Here is a 13,564-nt window from a genome sequence, read left to right on the forward strand (position 1 = left end):
AGAAACACTTTATGGAATGTTATTGGAAGCCCTGTAGACTGGTATTTAAAGCAAGGTGCTCATCATGTTCTTGCAGTAATATGAGTCTCGGTGTCACAGTAAGCTTTTTGCCAGGAAATTTTGCATTTGAATTTGTGAAAATGAACATCCAGTGAATATACATGGCCGTTGTGGCTCTAATACCCATCTATCTCCTCTCTCCACAGATGCAGCAGCTCTTCTATGAGAACTATGAACCAAATAAGAAGGGCTACATACGTGATCTGCACAACAGCAAAATCCATCGAGCCATCACCCTCCACCCCAACAAGAATCCTCCCTACCAGTATCGCCTACATAGCTATATGCTCAGCCGCAAGATTGCAGATCTGCGCCACCGAACCATTCAGCTCCACCGGGAGATCGTCCAGATGGGGCGCTATGGAGCGGCTGAACCCAGCCGAGAGGACCTCCAGCTAGGCATGCCACCCTCTTTCATGCGCTTCCACCCACGGCAGAGGGAGGATGTCCTGGAGTGGGAGTTTCTGACAGGGAAGTACCTGTTCTCAGCGTCTGATGGTCAGCCTCCCCGCCGGGGGATGGATTCCTCCCAAAGGCAAGCCCTGGATGACATCATCATGCAAGTGATGGAGATGATCAACGCTAATGCTAAGACACGGGGGCGGGTCATTGATTTCAAAGAAATCCAGTACGGCTACCGGAGGGTCAATCCCTTATATGGGGCAGAGTATGTGCTTGATCTGCTGCTGCTGTACAAGAAGCACAAAGGAAAGACTATGACAGTCCCTGTGAGAAGACATGCATACCTGCAGCAGACCTTCAGCCAGATCCAGTTCAGAGAGGAGGACGAGATGGATGCCAGAGCTCTGGCCAGTCACATCAACAAGGAGTCAGACTCCCTCTCATTTCTGTCCAACTCCCTCAAGATGCTGGTTCCCTTCAAGCTGGCCACCTCTGGCCAGGACCAGAGGGAACCAAAAGAGAAGAAAGTAAACATCTTGGTACCTCTGTCGGGACGCTACGACATCTTTGTGCGTTTCATGGCCAATTTTGAACGAGTTTGTCTGATCCCCAACCAGAATGTCAAGCTGCTGATCCTGCTGTTCAGCACAGACAACAACACAGAGCGGGTCAAACAGGTGGAGCTGATGAGAGAGTATCACATGAAGTATCCCCGGGCTGAGATGGAGATAAAGCCTGTCACCGGCTCCTTCTCAAGGGCTCTAGCTTTGGAAGTAGGTTCCTTGCACTTCTCTAACGATTCACTGCTCTTCTACTGTGATGTGGATCTGCTCTTCACCAGTGATTTCCTCAAGCGATGTCGAACCAATACGGCCCTGGGGGAGCAGTCTTACTTCCCCATCATCTTCAGTCAGTATGACCCCAAGGTGGTGTACGCTGGGAAGGTCCCCAGCAACAACCACTATGTCTTCACTTCTAAGACAGGCTTGTGGAGGAACTACGGCTTTGGGATCGTCTGTGTCTACAAGGGAGACTTGGTTCGAGCTGGAGGCTTTGACACCTCCATACAGGGGTGGGGGCTGGAGGATGTGGACCTCTTTAATAAATTTGTCCAGTCAGGGATTAAGTTGTTCAGAAGCACAGACACAGGGATAGTGCATGTCCACCACCCTGTCATATGTGACCCCAACCTAGAGGCGAAGCAATATAAGATGTGCCTGGGTTCCAAAGCCTCCTCGCACGGCTCCACCCAGCAGCTGGCTGAGCTTTGGCTGGAGAAGAACGACCAGAGCTTCAGGAGACTGGCCACCAATAACGGCTCAGTTAGGACAGTGTGAGTAAAGCCGGGCCATCATGAACTGAATGGTCTGAGCTCCTCTTAGTGGTGTTTCACTACCTAATTTATTTTTTACTGAAATGAAAGACTTCACATTGATATATTTTGAAAATATGTCTCTTTTTTAAAAAAAAACATGATGAACAATTCATAGACACAGTCTGGGCTCCAGAATGGAAGTACATGATTAATGAATATTGACCAATATTCTTATGTGAGCCTGATAATAGCAGGGGCCTGTTACTTGTTATCTATCAGGACAATGGGAGAGGGGGAGGCAGGGGTTATTAATGTTGTACCTCAGTGAAGTACACCGTCATGGTCCTTGAATATTCCATTTGTCTTGTGTGCAGAAAACAGACTGGTGTCCATGTACTCTCAGACCAGCAGTGCTCGAAACATAATTCAACTCTTGATTGTGAATGTTTACAAAAGACTGATTCTGAACAACATTTCATCAATGAGAACTTAAATCACAGATATCTCAATGATTACTATGGGCCATTTCATTTGATTTTCTCTGATTTTCCTTTCCATTTGCTTTTATGGTTTTGGTAATATGACACAACACTGTTACGGTTACTCCAGGATTTATTTGTATTTTTCTTTATTAATTTCTGTGAACTCAACTGCTGGATTTTATATCTGCAATTTATCCTTTGCTGTCTAATTTATTGAGTTTGCAGGCTCCTTTTTCGACTTTCTGACTGTTGAAATATGTATATTGGAAAGATTGTATAACCATGCCATTTGTGGGATAGTGTTATTGTATGTTCCTTTTCTTAAACTCATTATCACCAAAGAGTTTTGCACAGTCTGCTTTAGATTTCATGTTGCCTGTGCGTGTGTGTGTGTGTGTGTGTGTGTGAGAGAGAGAGAGTGTGCGTGTGTGTGTGTGTGTGTGTGTGTGTGTGTGTGTGTGCATGCGTGGGTGGGTGGAGTTTTGCAGGCACAAATATGAAACTGGCTGTATAATGAAGAGTAAACACAAGCTCTGTCTATCCCAGGCCTTTCTGATGGGTGAGGTGGGAACCAGTCTGGCCTTTATTCCAGTGGTATGACATGGGAGCAGCGCTCTGGTCGGCCAGCTCAAGTCACACATCACTGTCTCTTTTTACAAATGACTTTCTTTTATGTTGAAATAAAAAGTGTTGTGGCTGGTCCCAGTCTGCAAAGGGGTGGCTTGAGTGCTGATTCCATTGAGCTGTGTGATAACCCACATTGTCTGGTCCTGTGTTTCTGGTTTGAAGCCTGAAATACTGTCCTGCTCTCCTGCCTGTGTTGCCAATAGGCAGGTACTGTAGTTGTAGCACTCCATTGGGTTAATGTTCCACCATTACAACATGAATGGCTGATATTTAAGACTGATGTAACAGGATGAGTCATTTTTTTTGTTTTCTTTGACTTTTTTTGTAATTTTTGTTCTTTCAGCTCTGTCCAACTGGGCACGGTTTTCTATTTAAATCTAAATAAAAATGGGGGTCAAAGTATCAAAATGTGCTGCTTTTGTTCCTTTATTGTCAGTCTGTTACATTTTTTTATCACAGCTTACTTTAGGTCCTCTGTCATCTCAGTTTTAATTGTGTCTAAGTGGTACATCCTGCCAAACAAATCTTCATGTCATCTTTGAAAGTGACAGTGTCTTCGATGCCCGGAGCCATTGCCTTGTTAGTAATCCAGCCCTGGGGAACATTCCTGTGCTGGAATTCAAAACCAGTTCAAAGAATCATTTCACAACAGGCCTTACAGTAAAGATTCCCCACCACTGAGATTGTGAAATTGAATGAATTAATAACAACATCAAATTAACAATAAATCTCCTCACTCACTTGCTGCAATTACTACAAGAAAGTGTGATGCAGCTGAGTTGAATCTCATGGCTGTTCTGTCATCTACATTTGGAGACAAATTTCAGTCTACAGACCAGTTAATTGGGGACAACAAAAAAATACCCCACTGGGTGAAAGCCGTTTGTGGGTCAGTGGTTAAGGTTAGCTTTAAAGGCTAGGGTAAGTCTGTAAGTCTATATAAAGTCTTCAAAAGTGAGTGTGTATGAGTGAGAGGACAACCTTCATTTGACTTTATTATTCCAGCTTTGCTATGTTTCTTCCAAAACTTTATTTCAGTTGAGTTTTTGGTGTCATTGTGTTTTCTGAATTGGGGGGAAATGGGGAAGATGCAAAAAATAATTCTACAAAAGATTGGGAGCATGTAGTTGTAAGGACATTTATTATTAAAGGCTTTATTGTGACTTCCAATATTGAAATAGCACTTGGAACTCAGCCTTCATTTTGATCTCAACTAAACACTTAAAGTGTTCTGACTAGCATTGTTGTGAAGTCATCAAGTTGACAAAATCTATCCACAGACAGACATATAAACACCTGGAGTATTTGGCATCTGTGGTAGTTCCTTCATCAAATTAGGTGTCTCCAGAGGTATGTATTACGAGGAAAGTGCAAAATACTTTATACGTTTCTGTTATCTGGCTTCACTAACTGATGGTTATCAACTTGATGAGACAACCCAGGTTTTCCACATCTAGCAATGAGCACGTTCACATGTAAGTGAAGTTGTTTGCAGCGAATGACCAATCGCAAATGTCTGCTGGCAGCAGTCCAGAATATTTTATTAACAACGAACAAAATGTAAAATTAGACAAATATGAAGAAGCTGAACACATATTATAGACTGAAAGCAAAACATTTACAGCCACCAAATCTCCCTAGTACTTTCCAGTCCCCTTATTTGGACCATAGCCATCTTCAACTGAGCCTTAGTTATGTTTTCAACTGCAGTCTTGTAAAGTTTTGGGACTGCATTTTGACCACTTGTGATGCTATTGTGTTGACAAAATCTGTTGATGGACTGACAGAAATAAAAACACCTGGAAAAATATTCAAAACTGCTTCCGTGCTAGTTCCCACTACAGCATGTCTCTAGGATGACATTTTGCAATGATCCCACATACAAACAGACTCACAAACATTACGAGCCCATTCAGTTTCTGGTAACGAAGTTTAACCAGAGCAATATTTATTTCACAGGACTGCTGTAATGCATACAGTTGTTATGCCAAGCAGCTTATATTTTTCGGCTCACTGTGTATTTTAAGTGCCAGGCTGGGAAATCCTAGCTAGGATAATAACTATTATTTAATTTCAAAATCATAAAACACATTCATGTGTTGAGCTTGAGAATTTCATTCTTGAGCACCTGACTAGCAGTTGCAATTCATTTTCTCCTCATCTATTATATGTACCTGCTTATCCTGCAAGGGTCGCTGGGGGCTGGGGCCAATTCCAGCTGACACTGGACTGATGGGACAGATAATAAGTGTGGAATCCGTCAAACAGTGTTACAGCCACCACTGAGCACACTAAGTGATTTTAAATTCAGCCAACCAAGAACAGTTTTGTCATTCTGCTGAAAACACTGTTACTTTTGGAAGATGCTGCATGTATGTTTGTGTGTGTGTGAACACACTTTAGAGGGATGTTTTATAGACATGCTTTGGCATAGTTTTTTAAGACACACATGGAGATAGCAGGGCCTCTGTGACATTTCACCTCCTCTACGATGCATACTGTGTGTGAAACCAGGATGAAACTTTCAATGCTGGGCCCCAGTTCACTGCAGGTCAGCAGGACTGTAGTCAGTATTGCAGGAGATTCTTTACCAGCAGTAACGTAGGCAGCACAACAGCGTAAGAATTCAAGACTACGATTGGTATTTGAACATTTTATTGAAGGAACAACAAATATACATTAGCAGAAAATGGAAGGGAAAAATTCTTATTGTCCAAACAACCCAGGGTAGCAGTGCATGTGTGAACACTACTGTATGCATTAGATCCACAGTATGCTGGAAGCAGTTTTACCAGTTACAGTAGCAGTCTATCATAGCTTGCTAGCTAACGTTAGCTACAAGCTGACGACGCTAATGATGGGCCAATACATATGACAACATAAGGAGCTAACATTAGCTAGATTGACTACAAAATACAGAGTAATAATAGCAGAGACTAACAGAGACACGGCTACCATGGCGTCCATTTCAGGCATATGACTCCATCAGTCGTCGCCATCGTTGAACAGCCACTCCAATGTTGACTATCGTTTCACCTCATGAGCTATCCAACATCATTTTGTTTGAAGCCCTCTCCAGTCTGTCTTTCTTTTCTTGCTCTGTTTGGCAGTACCAGAGTCCATGGATTTTTTTCCCGCTAAATCATTGGGCATTTTGATTGCGGTCTGGATGTTAAGAGATTTTATACAAACATAAAAGAAGATATGCTGCTGAACAGAATTACGAATCCCAGCTTTAAGTATCCATTTACATGTAACAAAAAATGCATTAAAAAATAGGGGGGTGAGCTGTTTTTCCTTCACTTTTAAGAGAGGCTATTTTTCCAACCTCTACCCTGATGGAGCCGAAAAGTACAGATTTTTCTCTGGGGGAAATACAGCTGGCAGTCCGCTGTATCACCACCACTGCTGGCTATTAGACTCATACAACCCCAAGTGTGTGAAGCACAGGTATCACAGGTCATTCCTTCCTGCTGCTATCAGACTCTACAATCAGCACTGCTCCCAGTAGACCTCACTTGGGCACTGTGCAATAAAATCTCTTTACATAAGCCATTTCTCATTTTGGTTTGCACTAACTGGGCAATTTTCATAAGCATATTTATTATCTATTAATAACAATACACTGCCACACTGTTTATAATTACACTGTTTATATTTGTACATATTATGTATTATATTGTTCATTTTTTAACATTATTATTGTTTATTGTAAAATGACTGTCCTTTGGCTGCTGTGACACACACATTTCCTTGTTCATGGGATTAATAAAGGAATTCTGAATCTGATAATACTAACCAACCACCGCAAGAACACAGTAACAACCAGAGAATATTTGATTTGAGTTTTCCATGCTGAAATCTGTCAGAAAATCTTTAACACTACTGTGTTAGTAGTTACCTAGTAAACTAGTAAACTAGTTGCTTCAAGGGGACAACTCATCGCTGTAGAGCACACAGCAGAGTGTCCATCTCCGGTCCCTATTGCCCATCCATTCTAGTATCAAACGTTCAAAGATTCCAAAAGTAGTTAGCACTCAGCTTGTTCTACATTTGTGTGCCCTGATTAATAAACGTATTATTTAATTTCGAAATAGTACCCTTATGTTGTCATTGCATTTGTAATTTAATGAAATGTATATTGTGGAAAACAAAAAATGAAATTGCCCCCCCGGAACTTTTAACAGCCCCCTCAGTCACTTCATCCTAGCGTCAGGCCTGACCACCTTAAACCTCTAGGATGAAATTGTTGGACACAGACGTCGAATGTGGACCGCTCACTGGAATATTTAACAAGCAAAATTGAGCTGATGGACCTCAATGGTGATTTAGATCCATCTAAGCGGTTCAGCTGTTAATTGACGTACTGATTAAATAAGAAATGCATTAGAATTGCAGTATTCAATAACAAGCATGCATTTTTACACCTCTAAACATTTTTTACACTATTTTTTTTTGTTTTATTCAAAGGTTACATTAATTGACGTGAAAACAAATAAGTGTTTCACTCAACTCGACATTTTAACAAAACATTTTCTAACTTGCCCCTCAGGGCTTCTGTACATAGCTCAACAAAATATAAAACAAAGAGTTTACTAATTGTTAGACAGACATTTTAGACATTTTAATACGGAATTAATATCCCAAGTGAAAAAGAAATGTACTATTTTACGTATTTGTAACTTTGGAACATCTGGATAATCTTAGCTGTTCCTAGGACTGCAATCTTCTGGACAGAAATCTTGGATGTTGTTCCTGGGATCTGCTGGGACCACTCTCACAGTTTCCAGGTCACAGCCCCAAGTGCTCCTATTACCATCAGGACCATTATTGCCCTAACACTCCACGTGTTCTCCAGTTCTTGTTTCAGCCATAGCGCTGTCAAACTTCTTGTGTTGCTTATTTTGCATGTGGCTGTCATTTGGGATTGATACATTTATTACCACTGTCTTCTTCGGATGTTTGTCCACCACAACCACATCCGGTTGGTTAGCCATCACCAGTTTGATGGTCTGTATCTGGAAGTCCCACAGGATCTTGGCTTGGTCATTCACCACCACCTTCGGAGATATCGCCCATCTTTGACCTGTTCCTGTGCTGTCTTTCAGTGTAGCTCACTAACTCGCTAAGTGTACAACCTCTAGATGCTGGACTTGTGGTGCAACCATCCATGCGCTGGAGGAGCCTCCTTGTCTTGATATCAGTGGCCTCTTTTTTCTCTGGTATCTGAAGACTGGCAAGGGCGTGTTGATTGCTCGGACCTTGTTCTTAACATTCAGCTGCCTTTTCAGGACTTGACTTACTCTTTGTAGGTATTTGACTGTGGCTACTGACCTAGTTACCTCCTTTTGGTTTCCATTTGCTTGCGGGACTTCAGGGTATGTGTCTACATCTGCTATGTTGCCTTCTGGTAGTTAAACCCCTTCAGTTTGAATCATCCTGCCTCCCTTCGATACCATACAACCACACTGATCTAGTCCGAATTACATTCTGATGTCATTGCTGTAGATCCTGGTGATGTGACTTAGTAACCCCATTCACTCTGCCCTTTGAGTGCGGGGATCCTGCTGCAATTCTACGCATCCTCCTCTATGTGAAAGTTTTACATGCAGCGAGGGGTGAAATTTCGCTGCGGCTCTGATGTGCTGCCGGGTGCCATATCGGAGGGGCAGCCGAGGCAAGCTGTACCTGTGTGTATGGATAAGCCAGGGCGTGTCGATCTGATGGTGTTTACAGTCGGATAACTAAACAGATCCTTCGTTCAACAAATTAAAGAGAAATGTCCCACAAAGCAACGTTACATGAAAAAACAACGGTAACATAGTAACTGGTGATGTCTTTGGCAACTTACATGAGGGAAAAAATGCTGCAGTTATACGTGGAGAGGCGTCTGTCATCCTGTCTGTCCCACCGACTCTCCGTCACATTTCTGTCCCAGGCAAAAAAAACTCTGTGTTTGTCTCCTTCCACTATTGTGCTGTTGTGGTTACTGTCTTGAAATAAATCACTGCGATGGTCAGCCTGATCCGTTCATCTGTCAGACTGAACACCATCAGATCGACACACCTCTGATCCGTGCGTCCAGCTTTTCCAGTCACACGGACTTTGCCTTTGCAACCGCCCCTCCCCCTCCGTATCTGTAACTTTCACGCAATTAGCAATCTGAAAGGCCGGTGTAAATCACAGATGACGGTCTCTCACACACACACACACACACACACACACACACACACACACACACACACACACACACACACAGAGAGAGAGATGTGGAAGTGATCAGGTTTGTGCCACAGCTTTTTTCTTTTGAGTGAGCCAAATCTCCTTAAGATGTTGAACTGGAAGCAACTGTGGTAAACAACAGAGGCTTTGTCCTGCTTTGAGGGGGGATTGTTTATTTCATAACCCAACCAACCATTTTCCCCCACCCTCTCTCCCATCAGACCTCCTCTGACTCCCTTTAGTCACGCTGGAACTCTGATTGCACAGTTGGGTTGTTCATAACATTTTGAACACAAAAAACTGAAAGATTTTATAACACTGTAAGGCTTTATGCAACATTAGTAGGGAATGTGGGTTAAATTTGGCCAACAATAATACTTAATGATCATCAGGGATAATTATTAATTCTGATAAATGACAAGATCCAATTTACATTAGATTACCTTTGACTTGTTTCTTTGATAGGGGAGAAACAAAGAAACAATGGTGGTGCTCACACCATTAGGTCACTGATTTAACACGTAGGTGTGATATAGTCCAGGCTGAACGAGTGTGTGTGTGCATGTGTGTGCGTGTTTGTGTCATGTGATGCCAGGTTAGAGAAGATGGTTTATCTGGTCAGCAGGGGGTCTGTCACCCTAACCAATAGTAGCTTAAAGCTGGGTCAAAGCTGGGTCTCTGTTGAGAAAGTCCATTTTGAAATTCACAATGAACAACTTCATCTGTGGGTCCCAACAACACTGTACAGATAGCATGCATGCAATGATTTTTTGTGTTCTTTTTGTTTCAGTTGTGTTTCACCTATGTGCCTGTGGGATCAGAATAGTTTTGTGATACAAATTTGGACTTCATGGTGACACCACAGAAAGGGCTATCCCTGAGGAAATTAACATTGCTCATCCTGTGAAGAATGTGGATATTTAGTTGCTGTAAGTATGGTTTTCACCCAGCAGATTTAGTCACATTTTCAGGAGACCTATAACAAAATGATCTAAGAACCCAATTTCACCAGTGTTTCTTTTCAGTGGATGGCAGAGTCACAGGGGTCTCTGTGACTCTGTTCCTGGGTAACCTAGTAAAGTTACTGGGGTATATTTTGCAGGGCCCTTGTATGTGAAATCTAGTATGCATCATACTAATATGCATCATTGTACCGCCCTGTCTGCTTCTGCTTCCCAGTCAACACTTTAGTTTTGGCAAAGTCATCTTACAAAAATAGGAAACAGTGACCAGTTTCCTGTACTTCTTTGTCATCTGTGCAGAAAGTCCCTGGACTCAATTTTGTGAGTTGTTGCCTTCAAAAAAATACAAAGAAACAAACATTGTGAAACCCTGTCTACAATAAATTCTTCATGATTTGGGCCTTCTTGTAAATTCAGTAAATGTTATGCATTAAGTTCTTTATTTGTGTAAAAAAAACCTTGTGTTTATTTGCCTATAGAGTGGGGAAGTGAGACCTGATAACACAACGCACATCAAGACACACAGGTGTGAAGTGAACAGTTGGAGAGCTGTCCACTTGTGCTCGGATAACTCAAGATGGATGTTACTAATAGGTAAGGGTCAGTTCACTAATGATAGCTCTACTTGGGATTGAAGACTGCTGAGTAAAAGTGGAGGTGTGTAATTTAAAAGATGTAGACATTTACCAGGCAGGCTGGGTTTACTCGAACGAAATCATGTCAAAATGTGGTCCAGCATTTTTTTTGTACTTGACCCATACTGAGGACTGAAATTTGAGCCTCTTTTATTCCCCTGGAGTACATTAAAATTGTATTTTGGTTGGGATGAAATTCAAACTCTTGTAGACAACAGAGATGCAACAAGGCATCTTGTCACAAAGTTTTCTCTATCTACTGCTCTCTTCTGTCTGATGCTTTCAGGAAAAAAGTATAACTGAACCATAAATCCATGTGACAAGATCAAAAATGTTTTTTGCACATGGCAGGCATGTGAAACTCCTGATTACAAATCAAGTTTGTAGTGTTAGTGTTACCAGTAGTGATAAGAGTGAATGTTATCCTGAACAGAGCTGCTTCACTGTGAGGAGTAGAGTGGCTGTGAGGCCAGGCCGGCGGTGGGTACTCTGGCCTGAGCAGAGGTTAAATGAGAGCAACCGAGGACTGAGCATGATTTATTCATATCAGTGCAGTACAGAGCATAAGGCCAAGTCTTTTTAAATGACAAGAGCATCATTCATGATATTTGCAGTGCCACCATGTTGACTGCTGAGCAAACCTCTGGCACCAACTCTATCATCTCTATGGGAGGGCCCACAGGTACTTCTAGGAAAACCTCTGTAGCTTCTTGTCTTTTCAGGATTCTGGATCATTTAAGGTGAAAACAGCTCAGAGGACAATAACTCATCAGTGATGTTTCCTATTATCTACTCCAAATGGTTATGTTTACATACATGTACTGTATGAAACTGATTACTGAGAAATTCAAGTCAGGCAGGACAACAGTCTAATAAGCCCATGTACATGCAACTGATTAACAGTTGAACTTAGCTCTATTTTGTTGAGTTGTGTACTTACACTATTCCAAGTGTTTCTAAAAATGTTAAAACTCAGAGAAATCCATAAGTTTACTTAGTCAGGTGAAGTATTGTAGTTCAAAAAACATTTCTGGAGCAAAACAGCAAAACAGCGTTGCAGCATTCTTCTAAGCAATTTAACTAGATATGGATATGTGTTTTAAAATGGCTCCACACGCTTGTTCGATGTAATCAAAGTCTCCAGAAGCCTGAGACCCAAAATATCACATAATGTCTTTTCAAATCAGTTTGGAGTCTCGATGCTGTTGGCATCACAAGGGTGAGTAGATAATGAATTTTTGGGTGCACTTAGCCTTTAACTGACCCTATTCACAAAGCAGCCATTTTCCTCTGACAACATGCAAGGAAGCAACAGGAGGGAACATGCAGGGTAGGAAGCTTGAATGCAGGGATAATGTTATGCTGCTCTGTTGCAGTTTGCAGGTCATATCTGACAAATTGTCATCACTTCATCACTGAAAAGTTATCGGACAATGAAAATCTGGACGGAAATTGGGCCACATTTTGAGGTAAAACTACATATTTGATCATGCATCAGCTAACTTTAGCATTCAACCACTTCCTAGCTAACATAACCATTTGATTACATCCAGTGTATTTCACTTCCCAGCTGAAAGATGCACGGTGTAGTTTTGGACAGTGATTTTAAATCAGAAGAGAAAGACCTCAAAGGACAATTTCATACTGTTTTACTGTGTTTGTATTTGGTGTACCCTGCCACAGTTCTGTGGACATTACTTTTGCTCTTCTCTTTGATAAACGAAAACTGTAAGAGTCGTGGAGAGTGCTTCTACCGAGAAAAGAGAAAAACATCCCGTTTAAACAGTGCACAATTAGTTTATTCTATGCACAGAAACATGTTTTAAATTATGGGAACATAAAAAAAATACTTAATATAATCAAATATAAATCATCAACCTATATGTTTTAGAGGAACTGAATGAAATTTAATGATTGGATTGTTTATTTTGTGGTTAAAAATACTATCGGTCAATCCTGGGATGATTGCATACATTCAGCACCTGAATCATGGCTTACCTACTTCTACTAATTGCTTTGGCAAAACAGGCCTTACACAGAGAGCATGTTTGATGAGACAGATGAATGGCTGCTGAGTTGTTTCAGATTGCCATGAGCACTGCTCATGGATTTGTGCAATAACCTGGAGCCTAAACTGAGTCGAATCCTGTGCCTCCACACCTCCAAGTCCTCAGTTCACTCTGAATTTTAGCCACAGGATCATTCAGAGATAGTACGCAGAGAGGCTGAGGAATTACTGTGTTTCTGATGTTCCTGTAGCACCAGTGCTGACGCTGTGGGAGATCACGTTTATGTTGTTTTACTTGATTTAACAATACCTCAGGTTCACTGCGGCTGACATTCTTCTTCTTCTTCATCTTCTTCATAATACCACCCATTTTGACGGCATCTCTCCAATCGCTATTTGCACAAGGCACAATACCTGCCATCATATGGTGTTTATTGGGCATTACCTATTCTAATTACAAACAATCAGCCATGTGCCTCCATTTTATGACCAGGTGGGATTCATCATTCAGCTCGCCTGGGTTAGAGCAGATTTGGATGTTAAGAGCGTTTGGTGCATCTGGAGTTAACATCACTTATTTTACTCATAACAAAAAAGTAAAAGAAAATACAAGGACAAATTTAAAGAATGCTGCTGCATTAGGGCCCCTTTCAGTTGCCGATCAATCTGGAAGCAGTGAAAGGATAACAATTTGTCAGATTCCCTGGCTTGCAATCTGGAACACAGCAGTGCTACAGCTGAGCTTCCCAGCCTGACTGTACCTGGAAAATGGCCACTGTGTAAAAAAGGTCAATAGGGACTTAAAAGTCAGGATATCTCAGTCTGTGCCTCTTCAATAAAAAAAAGACTTA

General features: G+C 41.6%; 1 protein-coding gene across 1 annotated transcript in view; it reads left to right on the top strand.

Moving 5' to 3' along the window:
• The window catches only part of chsy1 (chondroitin sulfate synthase 1), a 76,303-nt gene extending 73,009 nt beyond the window's left edge, over positions 1-3,294 (top strand). The window contains exon 3 of the mRNA XM_030413951.1: positions 207-3,294. Within this exon, the coding sequence (XP_030269811.1) occupies positions 207-1,799 (1,593 nt within the window). The 3' untranslated portion in view covers positions 1,800-3,294. The remainder of the gene's footprint in view (positions 1-206) is intronic.
• The last annotated feature ends 10,270 nt before the right edge of the window (positions 3,295-13,564 follow it).

The sequence above is a fragment of the Sparus aurata genome, chromosome 4, assembly GCF_900880675.1.
Source record: "Sparus aurata chromosome 4, fSpaAur1.1, whole genome shotgun sequence".
Lineage (NCBI taxonomy): Eukaryota > Metazoa > Chordata > Actinopteri > Spariformes > Sparidae > Sparus > Sparus aurata.